The sequence below is a fragment of the Pimephales promelas genome, chromosome 16 (assembly GCF_988280905.1).
Source record: "Pimephales promelas chromosome 16, fPimPro1.hap1.1, whole genome shotgun sequence".
Lineage (NCBI taxonomy): Eukaryota > Metazoa > Chordata > Actinopteri > Cypriniformes > Leuciscidae > Pimephales > Pimephales promelas.
Window position 1 is genome coordinate 11,783,693 of NC_142784.1, and position 25,488 is coordinate 11,809,180.

General features: G+C 35.7%; 1 protein-coding gene and 1 long non-coding RNA gene across 2 annotated transcripts; one reads left to right on the forward strand and one right to left on the reverse strand.

Annotated features, from left to right (window-relative positions):
• The first annotated feature begins 839 nt into the window (after positions 1 to 839).
• On the forward strand, positions 840 to 24,301 carry LOC148973315 (uncharacterized). The gene is made up of 3 exons (XR_016146760.1): positions 840 to 1,123; positions 2,146 to 2,339; positions 23,072 to 24,301. It is a non-coding gene; the product is annotated as an uncharacterized LOC148973315 (long non-coding RNA).
• Positions 9,879 to 12,403, reverse strand: lpar6a (lysophosphatidic acid receptor 6a). The gene has a single exon (XM_039660142.2). It carries the CDS (start codon positions 11,593 to 11,595, stop codon positions 10,516 to 10,518), a length of 1,080 nt encoding a protein of 359 aa, XP_039516076.2. The 5' UTR covers positions 11,596 to 12,403; the 3' UTR covers positions 9,879 to 10,515.
• Positions 24,302 to 25,488: the final 1,187 nt, after the last annotated feature.

Sequence of the window (25,488 nt, forward strand, 5' to 3'; positions counted from 1 at the left end):
ATGGATCTTTATTCATACCAGTCATTGATTCGAGTAATTTTTTTGACATTTGTGTATAAGTGTTTTATTTCTACAATATATGGTGTAAAGATGTCTTAGTGCTGCCCTCTTCAGGTTGAACGGTGGCTACTGCAGTTGAATTTTCCTATTGGATGTTAGCGGTTCTTCGTGACGTACGTACGTTTCAGCTCACCACGCTCTTGGTAGTGTAAAAACCAGCTTGTTTCGTCAAAGCCAGAGTAGCGAGTCAGGAGTTGGAATTGCGAGTATTGAAAACGATTAGGATAGAGTGTTTTAGCATCTATTTCGTCCTCTCTATCTCCGCTGGGGTCTGCCCACTTTTTCAGCATTTTTCAAATATTGCCAGTGGGTGGAGTCAGGCTCTGACAAGGGGTTTAGTTACCCTTTAAATCGTGTTTAATTTGGACTTCTCTGTGCTGCTCTTTGAGGTGGTGACCATAGACCTGCATTATATGACTGACATACACGAACGGTTTGACCTAAAAATATCAAAATTGAAAATACTGTGGAAACAAAGACACCTACATCTTGGAAGCCCTTGAGGTAAGCTAAAACATATCAAAAATTAATTTCAAAGTGAACTATCCCTTTAAATCTATCAATGAGATGCAACAAATTCTTCAAAGTGAGGGCCAAAAACAGGAAAGTAAATAGTCTATTATTTCTAAATTAGGATGTTTTTTGATATAAAAAAAAAAACTTGCCAACTTTAAATGGACCTCAAAGAACATTATAAATTTAAGTCATGACCCCTTTAAATTGTAGGCGTATTCTTTTTCACAAGGGCACATATGCTAACGGATGTAATCATGTCCAAACTCACTTTTAATTAACATATTTCAAATCAGCAACACACCCTGATATCTACATATTTACAACTAAAACAACAGACAAATAGTATGTACAACCAGAATTGCATTGGCCAAGCATTCACATTAGCATAACATACATTAGCATTAGCATTTTGTATTGTTTATTATGCTACAAACCATCAATTTCATGTTGGTTCAGGCAATGCGCATATGCAGCCCTAAGCAAGCGTGTCCGAACATGGACTGTTTCTGTGGAAACTGGATCTTTTAACGGCAGCTGAAGTGACGCAGTGAGTATCAATAGCCGATTAGCTCGTAAGACGACTTATTATGCCATATTGTGTGTTGCACGTTCTCCCATTCAGAGAAAAATGACTGAACCGTCTTGGTGTACAGTCTTTCTCATATCTAAGGGCTAGACTGTCATAGAGGTTTGAGGAGGAGCTGTTCTGACTTTGCCAGTAAGAAACCACCCAGAACATTCGAAAAACAACCAAGAATTCCCATTAGCAACTCATAGCAATGAAGTAAAACCCAGCCAGCCTTGAAAATCTAGCTGGACGCCTCAGCACACACACAGATGTGCATCAGGATTTTCTCACTCACACCATCGACAAAAACAAAAGGTGCAGAGGTGTAGGAGAATTGAGATTTGTGTATTGGACACAATGAGTGTGTGTGTGTTTGTGTGTGTGCTCTGGCTCTTCTCAATCGCGGCCCCAGGAGGAGAGCTGTTAGACTGATAAGATAAGACTGGACTCAGAGCAGTCAGTGCGGACTACGTGCGAGGCTCCTGATCCACTTCAGATAGGGTTTGAAAAGCACGACCTGGACCAACAACACACTCACACACACATATGGCTCTATAGTCTCTCTGACATGATGAAGACACGTTATTTATGTGTGTTTAGTCTCAAGTGCAATAACATGCCTTTTTTTTTCAAATTCCTGAAATTGCTGACACTGTGTCGTCTTGCTTAAAATGAGTTTGTTCGAACAAGTGGGAGTTATATATTTTTGATAATGCTGCTCTTTTCTTTCATTTTTAAGTAAAAATATATTAAAAAGTAAATAAAAGATGCTTTTACTTTTTAAGCAAAATTGTATGGAAGAGTGTTTCCGTTACTGAATAAAAAATAAATATAGGCAATTGTGACTTTTTGTCTCACAATTCAGACTTTTTTTCTCGCAATTGTGAGTTTATATCTTACCAATCAAACTCGTAATCGTAAGCTATAAATCTTGCATATCTGACTTTATAACTCGCAATTATGTTTATTTCTCACAATTCTCTTTTCGTTTTCATTCCTAGATCTCCTTATTCATCGTCTGAAATCGTTTAAAGCCCTTTGAACAGTTTGCACTGAAACTCTCATTTGGACCTTGAACCGTTTGGTTCCCATTGAAGTCCATTATATGGAGAAAAATGCTGGAATGTTTTCATCAAAAACCTTAATTTCTTTTCGACTGAAGAAAAAAGGCATGGACATCTTGGACGACATGGGGGTGAGTAAATTATCAGCAAAAGTTTTTTTTAAAAGTGAACTACTCCTTTAAATGTAATCCATGTATTCAATGTATGTGTGTGTAGGGCTGAGCGAATATGGGTTGAACTCTTTACTGTACTTTAGAAATCCTTTCAAAGGTATACATGTGAATTAAAGGGATAATTCACTCAAAAATTAAAATGAGTCTAAGATTTACTCACCCTCAAGTCTTCCAAAGTTACGCAACTTGTGACATCTGAAATATCGTAGTGCGTCGTGGCGTAGCGTGCTCATTATTTTACTTCATAATTTTTTTAATTAAATATTTTTCTTACATGAACACATCGCTTGGCTTCAGAAGGCCTGTATTGACCCCACCGGAGCCGTTTATGCACTTTCATGGACACTGCCATTATAAAGCTTTGAAGAGCCAGGACATCTTTAATATAACTCAGATTGTATTCGTCTGAAAGAAGACTGTCATTTACACCTATGAATTGAGGGTGAGTAAATCATGGGGTAATTTACATTGTTGGGTGAACTATCCCTTTGGACGTGGCACAATGGCTTTCATCATCACAGTATGCTAATGCCTATTTAGTGCAAGGCATTCACCAATATGCGGATTGAGGACTGATGGGACAGTCCAGGCACAGGATGGTCCTGTTTGGAGAGACAGACTCGATTGCACCTCAATGATGTCTGTACTGTTTATTTAAATGAGTAGTTCCCTTTTAAAAAAAAAAAAAAACTTTTGCTGATAATTTACTCACCCCCATGTCATCCAAGATGTCCATGACTTTCTTTCTTCAGTCGAAAAGAAATTAAGGTTTTTGATGAAAACATTCCAGGATTTTCTCCATATAATGGACTTCAATGGGAACCAAACGGTTCAAGGTCCAAATGAGAGTTTCAGTACAAACTGCAAAATGTTCAAAGGATTTTAAATAATTCCAGATGATGAATAAGGGTCTTATCAAGCGAAACGATCGCTCATTTATAAAAAAAACAAAAAAAACAAAGTTGAACCAAATGACACGAAAAAACCAAATGAAACGAGGTCGAACAGGAGAGTCACACAGAACAGAGCAAGGCGAGCATTTGAGCTTATAAAACTTAAACTTTGTTATTTATTTATTAAATGAGTGATCATTTCGCTTGATAAGACCCTTATTCATCGTCTGTAATCGTTTAAAGCCCTTTGAACATTTTGCAGTTTGTACTGAAACTGTCTTTTGGACCTTGAACCGTTTGGTTCCCATTGAAGTCCATTATATGGAGAAAATCCTGGAATGTTTTCATCAAAAACCTTAATTTATTTTCGACTGAAGAAAGAAAGACATGGACATCTTGGATGACATGGGGGTGAGTAAATTATCAGCAAAAGATTTTTTAAAAGTGAACTACTCCTTTTAGTGCGCATGTTCGGTCTCACCTGACAGCTTATACACTGAACTGAACGGTGGGGACTGAACAGAGCTATTAAAGTATGCTAATGCACAATGTAGGTAATATTGCTTAAACATGCTCTTGATCGCCACCCATTTTCCTTATCTTTTGGTTTCCTGTCGGTCAGTTTCGGTGTTGGTATTCCTCTCATGTTTAATAATGCTTTGGTAACTGTTGATCTGGGAGAAAGGCTTTAACCCCGCCACTCCCGCACACCGGTGCTGCGTAAACTCATACCGAGAATTACGCAATCGTTTGCACAACAGTGTATTATTTGTTATAACTAAGTTCAACATACAGTATGTTGTCCCATATACTTAAACATGTAAGTTTTCATGTAAGTCTTTGAGAATCTTTCCTTGATGACGTTGAAAGCTGAAGTTATCCAAGCGTTCAGGTTAAATCCTACGTTTTCCTGGCAGTCTTATAAGAAAGACTTTTACCTTTAAAGAATAAGAGGTTAAAAATAGCAACAACTTTAAAGTAGTCAGATTAATTATACTGGAGTCAGATAAGTAACTGAATAATGCTCTTTTTTTTCTGATTATTGGTTCAAAATAGCAAGCTTCCGGCTTTACATGTGGAAAGTTTCATATTTTAAGACAAAAGATGAACATAGCCATTTATACACTGAACACTGACAGCAATAGCGACTGTGTCAGAAACAGAAAGATGCGGTCAGGACACTTCTCAGGAAACATGCTTTTAGGGCACGCTTGGGTTTGGGTGATGTGAAGAGTTCCTGTCACATGTGCGGCTGAAATGGGGTCAGGGGTCATTGGGAAACCTAATCTGGCTGCCTTGGGGATTCTATCAATAACTTCAGTGGGTTCCTGTTTGCTTGTTCAGCTGTTCTGCTTCACCACGAGTACATGTCAATAAACATGCTAATCTGCCGTTTAAGACAGAGGAGTACAAATGAAACAGCAGGATTTGAGAACAGTTACATTGGCTAAGCTTCTTTTTTTTTTAAGGCAATTGCTTTGCTTCACAGCGTCTCTTGTAATGCGGCGCTCACATGTCAAAAGGTCAGAAGGTCACTTGCAAGTTTACACACTAGCCTCTTTGTTTTGTTGCGGCCCTTTCCTTCTCTGATGTCTTATGTTCGCAAGCGCCATAACACTTATCCTTAAACTCCCAGAATCGTTCTACTTATAACGAAGGTTGATTTAAGTTTCAGTCTGATCTGTGACGCAAAGCTGTTGTATGACTTCAGAAGACCCTGTTTAAGTCTGCTCCTGGACTATACTGTAATGCATGTTTGAGTTGAAAGTATATCTTAAAATATGTCAGTGGCGCCATAAGGTAAACTGCAGTTTTTTCTTTTTCTAAGGCATGTTTAGAAAAGTTAACTTAAATGTCCTGATTTAAGGCCTATCCTTTACCAGGACTTGAAATATATCGACATGTAAAAATACTTACATACATATAATATATATTTATAAATACTTAAATACACTAAATACTTTAACATTGCATTTGCAGTTTTTTTTCACCCCTAAAAAATACTGTAGATTTTTTTATTCACCAAAAAAAAAACTGAAAAAAATGTATGAAGGTTTCCACAAAAATATTAATCAGCACAACTGTTTTTGACATTGATAATAATCAGAAAGCTTTATTAATAAATCAGCATTTCTGTAGGATCAGCTTTAACCATAAATTACATTTCAAAATATTATAATAATTTTATAAAAAAATAAAATAAATTAATATTACTGATGCTGTGTGTGTTTATGTGTGTGTGTGTGTATATATATATATATATATATATATATATATATATAGGGCTGTCAAACAATTAATTGCGATTAATCACATCCAAAATAAAAGTTTTACATAATATATGTGGGTGCACTGTGTATAATTATTTTATATATATAAATACACACACACTTGTATATTTAAGAAAGAAATATTATTTATATATAAAATATTTATATTTATATATAATATAAATTATATGTAAATCTATATAGTTTAAATAAAATATTTCTTAAATATATACAAGCATGTGTGTGTGTATATATATACAGTATATATATATATATATATATATATATATAAAGTAATTATAGACAGCCAACATATATTATGTAAACATAAACTTTTATTTTGGATGCGATTAATCATTTGACAGCCCTATATATATATATATATATATATATATATACATTTTCAGCATCATTACTCCAGTCTTCAGTGTCACATGATCCTTCAGAAAACACTTTATTATGCTAATTCAATGCGCATTTATTATTAATGTTGGAAACGGTTGTGCTGCTTAAGATCTTTTTGGATCCTGTGATACTTTATTCAGGATTCATTATTATCGATGGATACAAAGTTTAAAAAGAACAGCATTTATTCAAAATAGAAATATTTTCTAACGATATAAACCTTTACAGTCACTTTGAATCAATGTAACACATCCTTGCTGAATAAAATAATTCTTTATTTCAAAAAAGAAAGAAAACAGTTTTCCCTTTTGAGGGGTAGTGAATATTGTTACGAAAGATTTTTATTTTAAATAAATGCTGTTCTTTTTTAAAAACTTTTTAATCATCAATGCAGAATTATCAAATATCACGCAGATTTTTTGGTTGAACTGCTTCTTTAAATGGAAGATAAACATTTCTATCAATAAATTAAAATCCAGACAGAACAAAATCTAAGCAGACTAAATAATAGCTTTAGTCTTAATCTAGTTAAGGTGGTCTCCCCTCCTTCTCACATCATCGGCAAATGAACCAGTCAAAGGTGGTGAAAAAGTAAACAAGCCTGTGTTGAAGTTTGTGAAGCTTTGAAGTGGAGCTTGAGGTTTCGGATGCTGTGTTTGTGCAGGGCTGAACAGCGGGGAGAATAATGGATGTCTAATGCTTGTTTGAAGTTTGGAGACATAAGCCCATGTTTATCACCGGCTCCATCTTCATAGCGCCAGGAGCATAACAAGCTGCTTAGAAGGAAAAAAATACTGCTCTTTTGTAATATTTATAATATTTGCTTTTTTCCGTGGTTTGCTTTGCATATTGAGTTTGATGATTGTTTTGCACTGTAACAATATGTACATATATGTACTGTATTACAAAAAGAAAACAGTACATATATGGTAATGAAACAATGGTAATGAGCTTGTTTTGCATGAAACATAACAATGAATGTATTTTCATTATGAAGAACATAGTAAAATTTTTTCTTTTAAATCATGAGGTTAAAAGTGACCGGTACATTGTTTTCGTGACATGCGTGCTTACACAAGAGGTGACTGAGGAAGTGAAAACAAAACAGGATTTCAGTTTGATATTTGGGAAGTAACACAGGCTTTATTGAGGATGTTTTTACCTTCCATATTTAGCTTTGACTTATTACATAATGTCTTAAATATGCATTTAAAAGAACTCAACTTTCTGTCCAAAACTGTCTTATAAAATCTTGAATACAGAATGCGAATGAGTGGACCATCATCTACAGCAGATTTTAAAGAATCTGTCGCCACTCGCCAGTCTTCGAACCACTCTGAGCCAATTGGAAAAGGGACTAAATGTAAATATGTTAGGGGGAACAAATGTAATATTGGAATAATCTGTAATTGAAAAATCCATAGTAATGCACCACTGTTCTGAATTTTGTGAGGGAAGAGTGCATTATTAGAGACGTTGAACAAATTGGGTTCCAAGTTAAAGGAGTAGTTCACGTAAAAAAAAAAAAAAAAAAAAAACTTTTGCTGATAATTTACTCACCCCCATGTCATCCAAGATGTCCTCATTTTTCTTTCTTCAATCGAAAAGAAATTAAGGTTTTTGATGAAAACATTCCAGGGTTTTTAATGGACTTCAATGGGAACCAAACGGTTCAAGATCCAAAAGACACTTTCAGTACAAACTGCAAACTGTTCAAAGTGCTTTAAATGATTCCAGGCGATGAATAAGGGTCTTATCATTTAATAATTTAATAAATAAATAAGAAAGTTTAAGTTTTATAAGCCTTGCTCTGTTCTGTGATGCACGTTCGTGACTCTCCTGTTCGAACGCGTTCATCAAAATGAACGATCCTTTTCCGAGTCATTTGGTTCATTCAACGAACGAAATGAACGAATTAACTTGAAAAAAACATTTGATCATTGTGATAAACGAGTTCGAACAAACGCGCATCACAAAACAGAGCAATGCAAACCGTTTGGTTCCCATTGAAGTCCATTATAAGGAGAAAAATCCTGGAATGTTTTCATCAAAAACTGAAGAAAAAAATGACATGGACATCTTGAATGACATGGGGGTGAGTAAATTATCCGCAAAAGTTTTTTTTTTAAAGTGAACTACTCCTTTAAAAACACTAAAACTGGTGATTTGCATGAATAAGTGGAAGCAGATTGGATGTACGTAAACGTGAAGTCAGTACTTCTCATCAGACTTTCTGTGTTTTTCATTTCCCCTTTTTCTGCTTGACAGAGACACAATGAGTGATGGTGATCTAATCTAACACTTGAGCCAAGAGCTTAAAAGCTGTGGATCTCCCTTTTTGACTTGACACATCTTAACAGATACGGCAACACCTTACTGCAGACTTCTACGGGCACGTTTCGAAGGGAGGATGTTGGTTAGGATTGGGTGTGTTGACAGTTCCTGCCAAATTTAGCGTTGCGTTGTCATGTCACAAATTACGCAGTTATAAAGAAATTTCTCAACCTTATTTATCCAAAACTCCAGCTCAGTTATGCTTGCAGCAGATTACATTTTCATAAGAACAGGGGAAAACCCAATTTTGGAAAAAACTGGTGGGACATGCATCTCGTATCAAGACGAATCTGTTTCAGTCTCCAGTTAGTGACACTTTGAGTGATTGAAATGTTGTTCTTACGCTCCATTTAGCCTAAGAGACTGTTCTTTGTCGATATCAGCCACTTGAGATGGCTAAAAACACTGAGAGAATATCATATTTTATATCAGTGTGGCATTACACACACTTACAATGGTATGGTGAATATTTTAACTGTTGAATATTTAAAGATTAAACAGAAATAAATGGAACATTGCAACTTCAATATTGCAGGCTTGTATTTGTGAATGGGAATTACACACTCTCAGAAAACAAGGAACAAAAGCTGTCTCTAGGGCTGTACCTTTTCAAAAGGTAAACTTTTGTCTATTTTAGGTGCTAATATGTCCATTTTAGGTGCTTATATGTCCATTTCAGGTGTTAATGTGTACATTTTAGCTGCTAAGATGTACATTTTAGATGCTAATATGTACATTTTAGGTGCTAATATGTACATTTTAAATGTTCATATACACTTTAGGTGCTAATATGTACACTTCAGGTGTTCATATGTACATTTTAGGTGCTAAGATGTACATTTTAGGTGCTAAGATGTACATTTTAGATGCTAATATTTACATTTCAGGTGTTAATATGTACATTTTAGGTGCTAAGATGTACATTTTAGCTGCTAATATGTACATTTTCAGTGCGAATATGTACATTTCAAATGTTCATATACACTTTAGGTGCTAATATGTACATTTCAGGTGTTCGTATGTACATTTTAGGTGCTAATATGTCCATTTTATGTGCTAATATGGACATTTCAGGTGTTAATGTGTACATTTTAGGTGCTAAGATGTACATTTTAGATGCTAATATGTACATTTTCGGTGCTAATATGTACATTTCAAATGTTCATATACACTTTAGGTGCTAATATGTACATTTCAGGTGTTCATATGTACATTTTAGGTGCTAAGATGTACATTTTAGGTGCTAATATGTCCATTTTATGTGCTAATATGTACATTTCAGGTGTTAATATGTACATTTTGGGTGCTAATATGTACATTTCAGGTGTTCATATGCACATTTTAGGTGCTAAGATGTACATTTTAGGTGCTAATATGTCCATTTTATGGACATTTCAGGTGTTAATATGTAAAATTTAGGTGCTAATATGTACATTTGAAGTGTTAATATGTACAATTTAGGTGCTAATATGTACATTTCAAGTGTTCATCTTTTGCATCTTTTCAGCCCCAGTGACCGCTTTTGTACCTTTTTTATCTGAGAGTGCAGAGGGAGAAGCATTGATGTTGATCTATTGTAAATAAATACGTCTACCTATGATTTTAGAACTTTATTGTTTGTAACAGGAAAAAAAACAGTGCATTATGACATTATCAATAACAGTGCAAAGTTAATATACAGTATTAAAGTGCCAACAAAAGTTTTCAGCTTGTTAATACTATGACACTTTCAGGCAGTCAGTGAGTTTCAGGCAGTTCATGTGGCATTGCATACAATAGTATCATTCCATTTTTGTTTTGTGGGTTTAATTAAATAGTGGTTATATATCCTAGTATGTTATTTCCACATTCACTTACCATTCTGGAAATGTAAGTACATTCACATATAGTTAGAAGTTCGGGACTACTTTCATCAAGTTCCAGTTGATCTATATTTGTATTATTCTTACTCCACAGTTAAATAATCCAAATGTTTAGACAGATTGAGGTGTGGCCCCCAGATCCGGGCTGAAGGATGACTTTAAGAGGGAGGTAAATCCCTCTAAAAGGGCATAGTTTACTCATTGCCCAGAGAGATATTAACAATCCCAATTAGGGCATAATCCACATATTTCATCCGCCGCTGATTGCTTTTTCTGCATTCTGTTTCCGTACATCCACTTCATGTAATGACTTTGAGATTTGTTGCAAGATAGGACACCGAGCAAGTATCAATTTGGCCAATATATGTCCTCATACGTTGGATTCATTGTGAAACATCTTGTTCTTAATGGACCTCAGGCTGAAATGAAGGGAGGAGCTCGTCTCCGACTGCAAGGCCTCGGAGAACTTGACATCCAAGGAACGGTTCCCTTGAGACTTCCTCTTAATGGAGTTCTGTATCGTCTCTGAGGTGAAATAGTAGACGATGGGGTCGAAACAGCAGTTGGACACAGCAATGCACAGAGCGATGGGATAGATCGTCCGAACCACCGACTCCACCGCGCAGCCCTTTAAGGTGTTCGTCCGCACCAGGGAGTAGAAAACCAGGTTGACATTGTAGGGGATGAAACAAAAGCAGAAGATGCAGAGGTGGACGATGATCATCCTCAAGATCTTTGTCTTGTTCAGCTTCCCTCCTCGACTGACAGCGTGCGGCCTCCTCAAGGTTTGGAGGACCATGGCGGAGCAAACCACGTTCAGGATCAAGGGGATAAGGAACCCCACCGTCTCGATGAAGATCACCACTTTCGAGAGATGGCTCTTCCACTGCTTCGAGGAGAAGTTCTCGAAGCAGGATATCGAGTTATTCTGCTTGTTTGTACTATCCAGCATGAAGCCCGTCGGAAGACTCCCGGAGAGCACCAGAATCCAAACGGCGACGCACACGATTTTAGCGTTGCGCTTGGTCCGCAGTCCCCTCGAGCGGAAGGGGTGGACGATGGCGAGAAAGCGGTCCACGCTGATGCACGTTAGGAAGAGGATGCTCCCGTACATGTTGGTGTAAAAGAGGGAAACGGAGAGCTTGCAGAGCAGACTGCCGAACGGCCAGTGCTGCTGGATGAAGTAAAACACCCTCAAAGGGAGCGTGAGCACAAACAGCAAGTCCGAAACAACAAGGTTCATCATGTACGTCGTGGTCTCGTTGCGCAGTTTCAGAGAACAAGTGAAAATGTACATGGCTGCAACATTGGTGATGAGTCCCACCATGAAGACTATGCTAAACACTATACTGTAGAGCGGATATTTGAAGCTGTCATTCTTTGGGCAACTGTTGTTGTTCAGCGGCAGAGAATAATTGAAACTCTCCATCCTAACAGTCGCGTTGTACATCTCAATGAGAAACAAAGGCACACTATGGGGTGGCAGTTAGGCGAGACCACACAATAAGAGGATTTCCCTCAATCCCCAATTCAACAGGGCAAAACAAAGCAGACAGATTGCTTCCAACCACAAGATGGTCTTGCCTTCGAGGGCACATAGATCTCTTATTTCTAAAACTGAAGCGATCAAACACTTCTCTGTGGCATTCTCCAACAAAGCCTCATGTTGAAGGCATTTCACCCCAGAGACCGGAGCCAGAGCCCAACCACCTCTTCCCCTCCCCCTTCCCTTTCCCCAGCCACCCCACAAGACAGTTGCCCCAAGCTTAGAAGCTACTCACTTCAAAGTTTCAATTCGCAGAGTCCTTTCCTCTGGTTTCACTTGAGCAATGCCATCCACAATCAGCCCAAGGGAGTAGTCCTGTTAGAATCCACTCTCAGTATATTCCCATTGAGGAAAAAAACCAACAACAGATGTCTCTTTCCAACATCCAAAATAGTTGTTGTTCCCCCGACTTGTATCCTTTCAATTAGTCCTCTTTGTTCTCTCAGTCCCACATGTGGTCCAGTGAGCACCTGTAGACCGCATGCAACACTCCCCGAGTGTGTGACAGAGCAAATGAGCGAGTCTGACTTGCTTCAGCGAGGGTCTGTTGGCCCACCCCCTTCCTCGCAGATCTGTCTGGGTGTCTCCGTCAGCAGTGGCCCCAGGGGCAGTTGTGTGCTGTGTGCATTGAAGAGGCGGTAGAGAGGCAGCTGTGTTGTGGAGGACTGCACAAGCCAGTGTTATCACGACTAACGTATCGTATCTGACCAGCCGCGGCTCCTCCTACCTCCTGGATAGATCCCTCCTCCTCTGACTGAGATGAAATTAGTATTATACCATGTGCAAGGTGCAAAAACTGTGACAACTTTTCATTTGTTATTGTATTTTATAGTATTAACCTTACCCATAGGACAATTAAGATAGGAGGTTATGCTTTAAAGGATTATTTAAGTTCGCAGTATGTTTGTTTTGTTGAAATCTGGGGTTTTGAACGAATTTGAATTTGTTCACATTGAAATTTCGGACTTTTGTTTCTTGACAAACAGTTCTGAGTTTATAAGCTCTTCTTAGGAGACGTGTGTGAGATTGCTAGGCAGTCACAGTTTAACTTTAGAATGGTCCAGTTAGCCCCTGCTGGTAGATGCCTTAATTACACCAGCATTGACAAATCAGACAGTCATATCCATTTATTTATTTATTCTTTATTCTATATTTCTGAGATTATGGATAAAACATTATTGATTTGCTTGGTTATATCATATATTAGATGTTTTGGCAAAGCCATTTCTGCTACCTTAAGATCAGGGTGTGCCATTATCCAATCAATGTTGTCATGCGGTTCTAGCATTACTTAGTCACATGACATCATGTGCTTGCATCAAGTGAAATTGAGGTGAATGGGAAGGCTAACCGATAGAGAAGTAATTCTCTAAGAAAAAGAAGGTAGTCGATACTTAAATTATTGATTATAATAATAATAATAAAAATAATTAAAAATCTATCTATCTATCTATCTATCTATCTATCTATCTATCTATCTATCTATCTATCTATCTATCTATCTATCTATCTATCTATCTATCTATCTATCTATCTATCTATCTATCTATCTATCTATCTATCTATATATATATATATATATATATATGTATATATGAAGAGTTCAGATGAAAAAGCCTCTAAATGCCATTTGAAATGTTCTTCTTTAATGATGATTTTTGTCAAACTTGTATATTTAAGTTCAGTAATTTCACTTAAATAACAATTAATAGGTAATTATCATTGCCATTTAAGTGAAATCACTGATCTTAAATAAACAAGCTTGATAAAAATGATCATTCTAGAAGAAAATTTCAAATGGCACTTACTCTTCATATATATATATATATATATATATACTAGCAAATTGTATAATATCCAAGGTAAACATTTCTATTTTTGGAGTTAATTCTCATACTGTATTTTCTTTAAAAGTTTTGTAATATATCCCCCAAATGTGTCTCAAATAAATAGCAATAATGAAAAATATTACATACCTTGTAAATATATTTTTTGCTATTTTATTAAAAGGTGTAAATATTGAGCAGAAACTGGCTAACAAGCGCTTATTTGATATATATTTATACAGTCAAAACTTTATAATCTATCCAAAAAAATATTGTTGGTTTAACTTAAAAAATGAAGTAACCTGGTTGCCTTAAATTTTTAAGTTAATTGCAATAGAAAAATTGAGTCAATAGAATGAAGCAGATTGATTTAATCATCAGAAACTTAAAATATTATGTTATCTGAGCCACTTAAATTATTTAAGTTGATTCGACATGAACATATTTTTTTTACAGTGAGTCAGCGAAATGTTGTCTTTTCATATTTCGTCTAACATTGTAAACAACGGTGCGCATTAATATTTAAACAGTCTTTTTGCGGTTTACAGACACTATCCCATATCACAATTAGAACAAACCACTTATAATTATTAAAGGGATAGTTCACTTTGAAATTAATTTTTGATATGTTTTAGCTTACCTCAAGGGCATCCAAGATGTAGGTGTCTTTGTTTCCACAGTATTTTCAATTTTTATATTTTTAGGTCAAACCGTTCGTGTCTGTCAGTCATATAATGGAGGTCTATGGTCACCACCTCAAAGAGAATGCACAGAGAAGTCCAAACCACAAGTCCAACTTGTGATTTTATTGCATGAACTGCATTTCTGTGCTTTTCCAAACTATAACTTAGATAAAATAAGTGGAAGTGCAACCAGAAACCTCAGCAAACATTCTGTTTAGAGCATAGGATAGTTTTTGAGACGTTATGTTAGGGTTCGGCAAGGTGTTCTTGATTATAAACCACACCCCATGACACATTGCACGTTACTTGCAACAACGACATGCGATGTATTATGCAATACTGTGAGGAATCAGTCTTTGATTAAATAATAGGGGGACCGTAATTCTGGAAGTATTTTCTCATTCATTTTCCACTGGGATTTTAAAGTCCTCAATGACCATGAAGTACAGAAAATAATAATAATCTAAAAAACTGTATATATATATATATATATATATATATATATACACACTCTAAACAATTATATAATCTATAAGTTATAACAACATATGTTTTTACATTGCTTTAACTCATCAAAATAAGTTAAGTTATTCAAGTTGAAATTACATAAGCATCCAAGTTGATTGTACTTAATTTGAGGCAGCAACTTTTTTAAGTTATTCTATTTTATCGATATAAATCAATTTCTCCATAGAAAGTAGAAGTATAGTTTTCTGCCAAATCTGTTGCGCTCTATTGATATGACAATTTTATGTCACAGAATAAAAATCTTTTAGGGAAAAATCATCCAAGACTTGGATTGATGGACATGGCTAAGGACATACATAATAGAGATATTGTGACATATTTTGCGAGGTATTACTTTACATATGCAATACGTGAAATATGTATTTAGACAAAAAAAAAAAAAAAAAAAATCACTCAAAATTGGTTGCCCTCCTTGCAAAAATTGTGATTTCCAACATTTTGTTTTTCTTTGTACAAATTAAAAAAAAAAAACAATAAGTAAACACACTCCCTAAATTACGTAACCTGACGCTTTTGTTAAGTTCTAGCCTGGTCAGCAAATGCTTTGCTGGTGTGGCATTCAAGGCTGAGATTTGACATTGTGACATGCTGACATGTGCATTCATGTCTAATGTATTATGTATGCGTGACATTACATTACCAAAGTGTTCAAGATTTAATTAAGAAGCGAAAATACCCAGCAAACTGACATGAATATATAGCTCAGAAAGCCTGTGCTGATCATGTGAAACATGTAGGATGTTTTATGGCCATTGTTCTGTTTTCCCCATGGGGCTCCTTTAAAACAAACACCCCCAAGGTCAGGGAGACATTTTTTGGTGAAAAACAGACATGTCATTGTCTAAGGCACGCAAGACCTCCAACAAAACCATCGCACTGAACACATAAAAACAAGACTCGCGTTTGTACACAGCTACTAGATGAAACGCATGTCTCAGGAACGCAAAGCATCTCATTTCAATAGCAGGAAACTGTGCAACGGCCAAGGCACGCTCGACTGGGGACCAACAGAAGTGTTAGTTAGCTGTCCTTTGTGTCCGTTCCAACAGACAGACAGCCTTGTCCTTGAATAATATATATGTGTTCACGCATTCCAATCATTTTGTGTACAAATTACACTTGCTAAAAATAAATTGTTCAGCATAGCAGTGAAATCTCATTATATTTCCAACAGAACATACAGTTGTTTGTCCACTCTTTACACATTACAGCTATTGTGAAAAGTACACTTTACTATACTATTAAATAGGGCTGTCAAACGATTAATCGTGATTAATTGCATCCAAAATAAAAGTCTGTGTTAACATAATATATGCGGGTGCACTGTGTATAATTATATATATATATATATATATATATATATATATATATATATAAATACACACACATGCTTGTATATATTTAAAAAATATTTTCATGTATATAGATTTATATATAATTTATATTATATATAAATATTTTATATATAAATACATTTTTTACCTAAATATACATGCATGTTTGTGTATATATATATATATATATATATATATATACTGTATATTTATAATTGTACACAGTGCACCCGCATATATTATGTTAACACAGACTTTTATTTTGGATGCGATTAATCGCGATTAATCGTTTGACAGCCTAAAAAGAAAACTTAATGTGGAAATACTATACTGTAATAGAATATACTTGAGTGTATATAATGTAATGTTTTTAGACACTCAATTGCATGTTATTTACACCGGTGAGTGTTTAAAGATACTGTCATAAAATTGTACTCTCTTTAAGTACACTTAAATGGCCTTTTATTTCAGTAATATTATGACATCTGCAAGTACAGGATTTTAAACATATACTTTTATGATTTGAAGTACAAGTGCACATTCAATACAATCGTGTTAGTTGTTATAAGTCTTTTGGCATTGTGTTGATGCTTACATAATTACCAGCTACTGTAGAAACTGGATATTGACTACACAACATCTGAGGAACAAGATCAGATTACATCACTTACGAAACAGTTCATTTGGATTTTGAAAACCAAATCAGATTTATGTGGCACGTAATATGCTTTTGTACCATCAACGAAAGCTGCATTAGAACGTTTAATAAATTGTATAGGCCTTCATGCTGCACTTATCTGTATATGTATTGGTTCATTACAGGGCAAAATGATTAGTGGGGAAATCAAGTATGTTTGCTCTTCCTGCCTCTCTTTGGTCGTAATACTTTATCAGTACAGCTAATAGCTTCCTTGGTCAAAACGCATAAAATATTTAGCATTACATAGATTATATCTGCCCATAATGGAGGAAAAAATCAATATCATGGCTCTTTGATTGTTGACTATTGAGTGGGTATATTTATATAGTATATGTGGGCGTATTACTGATGGCTACTTGGCCATTATGTAGTCCAGACTGTGTGCAAGCTATAGCTGAAAGTTTACTTTTTGCATCTAAAAACGCATAAATTTGTACTGGATGCTTCATATCATTTCCGAATCTAACTTAATAGGAGTTTAATTGCACTTATAGTTTTTGCAGGAACAGTTCATCCAAAAATTTGAATCATTTTTGTCCTCTAAAGTAGTCAATAGTAGACTGGACTTTCCTTGTATTCCCAACATGACCCAATCTTCCCTTGTGGAAAAAAAGTGCCCTTAATCATATTTTATATTATATAGAAAATAGCAGTATGAACATTTAGCTAAACATCTGCTTTTAAACTCCACTGCAGAAAGAAAGTCATACAAGGCTTTCCCAACTGGTTGCTTTTTCCCCCCAACAAAAGTACTTGTCTTTGCTGATGTTTATGGTACACAGCCTACAGATGTCTCTAAGTGTTTACCGGTATTTGATGTTGTAATTCACAATTTCAGAAGATTGGTTGATTGTCATATTGAAAGAATGTGTGGCAACGTGTACGAGCTGAAAAATAATGCGTCATGAATCAGTGTTGCACCATTGCTCATTCTTGCAAAACATTGGCAGGACAGAAAAGTGGATGTAGCGTAGTGATGCAAAATGCACAAATCTTCTGAACGGAAGAGATGTAGGAGGAAGTGAAATATATACTTTGATGTACACAGTAAAAAGTGAACATGTTACTTTAACCCTCTGGCGTCTAAGGTGTTTTTGGGGTCCTTGAGCTGTTCTGACATGCCCTGACATTTGTGCTTTTTTCAGTTGCTTATAAACATATTAATGGCACAGGTGAAATTACACTCTATTCAGCGCAAACAGGGCTACCATAATATGTGAACAACATGTATGTGCATGTTTGTATTTTTGAGAGAATATTGTTTATGCGTGGTCATTGAAAAAACTAAAAATGAAATATATAGTAAATATGCGTCCACAAGACTTTGGTTGTCGCCTTCACATTGATATAAAAATCACCCAGCCTAATCATTTACACAACACAGTTGATTTAAATTTTGTAAGACACGTTTTGTTTGGAAATGCAATAAGCGTGGGGTGTGAGTGATTGTGAATGATCATTAATAATGCTGTGGGTCACACCTGAGGAGACAATGACCCGCATAATGAGCCTTTCACACAGGTGTGTCACTGGGTACCACAAGAAAGAATGTGAGGACTCATTTTGTATGCACGTAAATTGTACAATTTCCAAGGTAAATGTCTATGCAGTTAATTCTCATACTGTATTTTCAGAAAGTTTTGGAATATCCTCTCCCCAAATGTGTCACTATTGAAAAATATAAATAAAAAAACAATGAATAATTTAATGAGAAGGCTTATAATTACCTACACCTTGCCAGACGATGAAAAAGGATCAAGCGAAACAATCAGTCATTTAAAAAATAAATACAAAAGTTTAAGTTTTATAAGCACAAATGCTCGCCTGTGATGTGCGTTCCTGACTCTCCTGTTTGAACTCGTTCATCAAAACGTTCATCAATGAACGAAATGACTCGAAAAAAGATTTGTTCATTTTGATGGACAGGAGAGTCACGAACGTGAACAAATCTTTTTCACGGAACAAATCTTTTTTTCGAGTCATTTTGTTCATTCAATGAACGAAATGACTCGAAAAAAGATTTATGACTGCACGGATGAACAGAGTGTTTGAGGAGATTGTGAGCCTGTCAGTTGCCGTGCCGGTGCGGTGTGGATACTGGCATTCAGAATCACAGATTATACTTTTTGGAATTATGACCAACATAATATTTTCACTGGAAAATGTCATCTGAACAAGTAAGAAACATCCACTTTTGTTCTGACCAACTAAGCGAAAAATTGATTAAATCTAAAGATTGCTTATCATATCACGTCAAACTGAGCAAATTATACTTTGTTCTCAAATTGTAAATGTTTACAACGTCAACATGACTACATGTAATGTCCTTCCGATATTATCCTTGTTTTCGCATGGGTCCGATTGCAGTCTCTTTTTTTCTGTAGCCACTCTGAAGTCTTTTGCATTTTACAACATTTGAATCTGTTGTCACAGGATTCTCGTTTGAACATTTCTGGATCCGCCATCAAATTGATAAGTTCAATTATATCAAATTCTGTGAGAAAAGGCTATAAATCTCCACCTCCAACAACTTCACACGCAATATAGTCGCAATATATGACGTAATGACGCAAAGACATGGAGTTCCATATTTTTTTTTTAAACAAGCTTACCGTTTTGAATCAGATCCCTCTCAGTCGGAAGTTGAAGTTGAAGCCCTTGTTGTCGTGGAAAATAAGGTGAACAGGTGCATAGTTTTTCTTTACAAGTGACATCGCCATCTACTGGCCTGACATGAATAATATAATGTTTTAAGTTGAACATTTTGACAACATTGTTACATAAGGAAAAACTTTTATGTTTTTAGTGCATATTTATTGTGTAAACGTACCCTGAGAATTACGTTCTTTGTTGTTATTACTTAGTACCCATTTTTGGGTTGCAACCTACCAATTTGAGATACATTGAATGTTCATTTTAACATGATCAGTAAACCACACAAACAAACTAACACAGTCTCATCCCAAGAAGTCATATAACTGACGTCTTGGGACCTCTTTTGACCATACGTCAACATCCGCCTCTTAAGGGTACCCTTAAACGTTGGTTACATGACAATCCCGGGCCGTCATACAACTGACGCTTTACCTTTAACGTCGGTTAGTTGACGGGGTAGGTTTAGGTCTGGGGTAGGGTAGGGTTAGGATCCGATAACGTAATCTAACCGACGTTTAAGGGTACCCTAAAAAGGCGGATGTTGACGTATGGTCAAAAGACGTCCCAAGACGTCAGTTATATGACGTCTTGGGAACAAACAAGGATCAGGAACACTAGCAAACAGGAACATAACAGAACCAAACCAGCACAGACAGAAACTAAAAGGCAGGTTTGGATTATGTATTTGTTTTCTGTTAGTCTAGTTGGTGAAGTAGACTTCCAAAAGGTCGCCACTGTCAAATACCACTTCCCGTGAACCAAATACTAATAACCTTTGATTATTTCAAACGCAGGAGGGTCATATTTTTTGGCATATGATACCTGATAAATGTGAAGAGATTAACAAATGGGGAAAACATTGCGTGTTACTAATAAAAGGGAAAAACCATGACAGACAGGAAAATCTAAAAACTAGACAGATAAGAGGCTGTGAAGATTTCCAGACACCCACAGATTTGGTCATGGTAAATATACTGTAGGTCTACACACACTTTAAAGGGATAGTTCACCCAAAAACGAAAAACTTATCCCATGATTTACTCACCCTCAAGCCATTCTAGGTAATGTGTGTATGACTTTCTTCCTTCAATCTAACACAATCAGAGGTATATTAAAAAATATCCTGGCTCAGAGATCAGTGGACTTGTGTATGGTTGTTACCGGAAGCTGATTATAGTTTGTAATGTTATAGATATGGATTTTTTTTCTCACAAAAGTTCATCGCTTCACTTCAGAAGGCCTTTATTAACCCATTGGAGCCATATACTTTCATGATGGATGGATGCAATTTTTTGGCCTTCAAAATCTCAGTTACCATTCACTTCCATTACAAAGCTTCGAAGAGCCAGGATATTTTTCAATATAACTCCAATTGTGTTTAGCTGAAAAAAATAAGGGTGGCTTTAGGGTGAGTAAATCATATAGGATGATATTAATTTTTGGGTGAACTAATTCTCTTTAAGATACAACACAATTCAATAAAAGTCTGGCACTACGTTCTTTTGAGGTTCATGTTGTTTTGAAAGTCATTTTTACTGTGAGGTCTTGGATATTTTGGGTCATGTGTTTTTCTCAGAAAGCTCTCACTTGCGGTAACTTGACGGTTTGGGCTCCTTCTAATTCCATTCTGAGACACAGACAGACCTTCATATGAGTACAGTATGTAATCTGTGACAACACTTACACTGTAAAAAAATATTGTTGGTTTAACTTAAAAAAGTAAATAACCTGGTTGCCTTAAAAAAAGTGAGTTATTACAATGAAGGAGATTAATGTAATCATCAGAAACTCAAAATAATAAGTTATCTGAACTAAATAAATTATTATAAAGTTGATTTGACAAAAGAAAATATGTTGTGATAACAAATCTTGAAAATTATTTTTTTTTTTACAGTGTAACGGTCTGATGTGTGCTTGCGGGTGGTATACTGCCATCTAGTGATGTAATACACCATGAGGCGCAAAAGACCCCTGGAACTCTGAGATTCTTTTTTTGTAATTTAAACATGGACATGAAGATTAAAATTTTGATGTGAAAATCATGGTAACACTTTAGAATACTGTTTCTTACTTACTTGCATAACTAATAAGGAATCACTGAAGAACTAATAGGTAACACTTAGTCACTAACTACTAAGGAAGATGTGTTAACTAATCTAGGATTTTGAATGTGTTAGTCTCAGTTAGTTAATCAATAACTAATGAATTCTGTCATACCCCCTGAAGAACTAATTATGGTTCAAGAAAAATAACTATAAAGTAACTACTAGTGAGCAGTCATACACAATAATCCATTGCAGTGCAGTGGTGAAGAGAGTACACATATCAAGTGCTTGAGTAAAAGTAGAGACCACAATAAAATATTACTCCAGTAAAATTATAATTAGGCCTATTCATTTTCAAAATGACCTTAGTAAAAGTACAAAGGTAATTTGTTTGTTTTTACTGTAAGTTTGATTTGAGTCAGAAGTATGTAGTATTTTTTTTATTAAGTATTAAGGGGTTCCCTTTATTTTCACTTTAGAATACGTTTTCAGGTTATAAGTCATTCCTGAAGAATTATCTAATAATTATTTATTAATTAACAATAAGTTCCCTATATTTTCAGTTTCAATCATCAGCAAAACCTGTAATCTGCAGAAGCAAGTACTGAACACAATCAAATATTAGAGTCACTGTTACTTGATGATGGATCATGGTGAAGAAGCTGTCGGTGATCAAAATATTGAATATGATGGTGAGAATATGTTTGAGATGGCGAATATGAGCCAGATGCTGGGAAATGAGTGATGATGGTATAAAACATCTGCTTAAACTGAACCTTTACAAGCTCCAAAATGAAACAAAATATGCTTTATTTTATTCGTCTGTAATTGTTACTCTAATATCAGGAGCGTTTATAATCACGACGACAGGCACAGACTGACACATTTTAGTAGAATAAAATATATCAATACAAGCATTTCAGTCGATGGACTGGATTTCAGTATGTTGGACTGTTGTTTTGTCTGTCCATGAATATACAAACCAAACGCAAACAAAGTAAGCTTATTCTTTATCAACAACTAGAGACCATTTCACAAGATGTAAACAACACTGGTTCAGAAGCACTTCCTGTTTCAGTTTGTAACTGTTTTCTTTATTTCACATGTAAAGAAAACATCTTAAAGATGTTTGTTTAACTTTTTTATTCAGTTTTAAATGTTCTGTTGGTTGTATTTTCTATCCCAGCTTTTATGTAGTGTTAAAAAACTGAAACAGGAAGTGCTTCTGGACCAGTGTTGTTTACATCTTGTGAAATGGTCTATATAATCAGCAATATTGCAAGCATTATAGAAGTGAAGTGACCTTCGCCTGATCCCAAGAGCCAGTCCTCCAGTCCAGTGTCAGAAGGTGAGGACAAATGAACAAATAGAGAACTGCTGTCATGTTATCAGTTATTTGTTGATCTACAGAATAAATAGACTTCATCTATATCTTGTGTAGAACCTGCTGACCAGCTGCACTCATGTCTGCTTAGAGAGAGAGAGAGAGAGGAAAAGTGTCAATCTTTTTGTTTTGTGTCTGTTTCATTGATCAAGTGTGTTTTTGTTTATTACTAAATAAAAAAGTTCATGTGAGAACACTTAGGGATTCTTTTGTTTCGCCCCTTAGGGTAGGAAGGGAGGGATGGGCGATTGGGGGTCCTGAGCCCCATTCTTTCAAGAGGCCCCAGATTTCCTAGCAACAGCACTGCTCTCTTCTCCTGTGTAAGATCGCCGGAGTGCTGGAGTCTATCCCAGAATCTCAGGCTGATGACAGGGAAACACTCTGGCCTTCACTGATGTTTACACGTTTCAGAATAATTAGAGATGCACGATTAATCAATCTTGATTCGAACACAGTCTTTCCAACCATAAAAAATTACAGTATAAGGACATAAAGGATAATTATGGTATTTAACACCATGAGTCTATTTTGTAGTTTGTTTTGAATGAAATAGAGTGGTGGACTTAGAAATTTTGACAATGGGTCCTGTCTCGACTTTTTGACTATTTTAGAATCGCCTGTGACAGCGTTAGACTGGCTGTCTATGGGCATGCACAAACATGTCCTTAAAACAACCCTTAACGTTCATTTTCAAAACTGTGCAACTCACCGAGTGGTTGGTGGTGTTCGTTGATGATTTAAAAACAAATATATCGGCACAATGTATGCTTTCAATCCATGTTGTTTGCTATTGTGGAACTATTTATTCACACTGTCAGAAAAAAAGGTACGAAAGCTGTCACTGGGGCGGTACCTTATATCAATATGAAACATAAGACGCAAATAATGTTTTCAGAGATGAAGCCATATACATGCTATCTTTTGTATTGGTGTAAATTAACCACTTAATACTAAACTGCCAATAAGCCATTTGGAGACCACATATTGCAGATCCTGATCTCAGGTATTTACATTAAAATATGTTTTATACTATGGCATTTTTGCTTATTAGAGTAGTATCTGTAGAATTTTATGCAAAATATGAGAAATATACTATTTATAATCTCATGTTTTACGCATATAGTGCTGCTCACATAGAGACACATCTGTGAAAATACTCAATCTACAATTTTAGTAACGCTTCCTTTTACAGTCCAGTTACCCATGTAAATACTATGTACTTATTTTAGTAACTACAATTACTGGGTAATAACCCTGAACCTACCTATAAACCTAACCCTGTTCCATGTACTTACCTTATATTAGCCAGTACTTTCTAGGTAAGTACACTGTAAGTACACTGTAAGTACTGGAAGCGTTACCACATTTTTTGTAATAACGCTGTGTAAATGAAAAATTATAAAGCACTCTTTAAAGTGAGTGTTTTAGTCAAAAATTAATATGTAATTTGTTAAAAACAGGAATTAAAAGAATCACCTTCAATATTTTTTTTTTTTGTTATAGTTCAGATCGTCCGATCAGAACCAGAGTCCAGATGTGTGTCTATCAGGAGTGACGGGTCTTCAACACATTTAGATCAAACTGATCCAGTTGAAGTTTCAGTGTCTGTAATAAGGAATAACAAAGCAGGGAAACCAGACTCTCCTGAATGAGATGAGCTCTACATCACAGAGAGTGAGAGATCAGTAATGAGCATGAGGTGAGTTTCTGCTCTGAGAACAAAGTGAATGACAAACTACAGACACTTGAATTACAATTCACATTGTGTCTTAGTTCTCTACAGGTTGAGACATTGTGATATCACAGATGAAGGCGTTGCTCTGGCTTCAGCTCAGAGATCAAACCCCTCACAGCTTAAAGTATTGGATCTGTATGAGAATAAACTGTATGCAACATTTTAATGCAGCCAGGTTACAAATTATTTTAAATTGAATCAGCTATAGTTCGTTTTTGCAGTGTAGGGAATTCAGGAGTTAAGCTGCTTTCTGGTCTGCATGAGGGACGGTCCAAATTATTAAATTATTATTAAACTAATTATTAAATTAGTCCAAATTCAGTAACACGCCTCATACTGTTTGCGTGTAACTCAAGTATGTAGCCTAAGATAATTTAGCTCCACTTTAGTCTTTAAATTGTGTTTAATAAGAGTTTATTTCTATATGTGACTGATCAATGCATATATGAATAGGTTCTCTTACAGTGTCTCAGTGTGAGTGATTAAGTTGTCTGTCATTTACTGTTATTAGTCTACTAGCAACAATATCTCATACTCCATTTGTGACTGTGTGTGTTTTATGTGAAAGACTCAGAATTTTTGAACGCCAACCCAGTTTCCCCAGGATCGGCTGAGGGTGAATAAGGAGCTGCTACAGAGACTGAAGATACAGTTTGTGTGATTTCACACCAGTTTCTTTTCAGCGCAGTCTCATCCCAAGACGTCATATAACTGACGTCTTGGGATGTCTTTTGACCATACGTCAACATCCGCCTTTTTAGGGCCCCCTTAAACGTTGGTTAAATGACGTTATCGGATCCTAACTCTACCCCAGACCAAAACCTACCCCTAAACCTACCCCATCACCTTACTGACGTTAAAGGTAAAGCGTCGGTTGTATGACGGCCCGGGATCGTCATCTTACCGA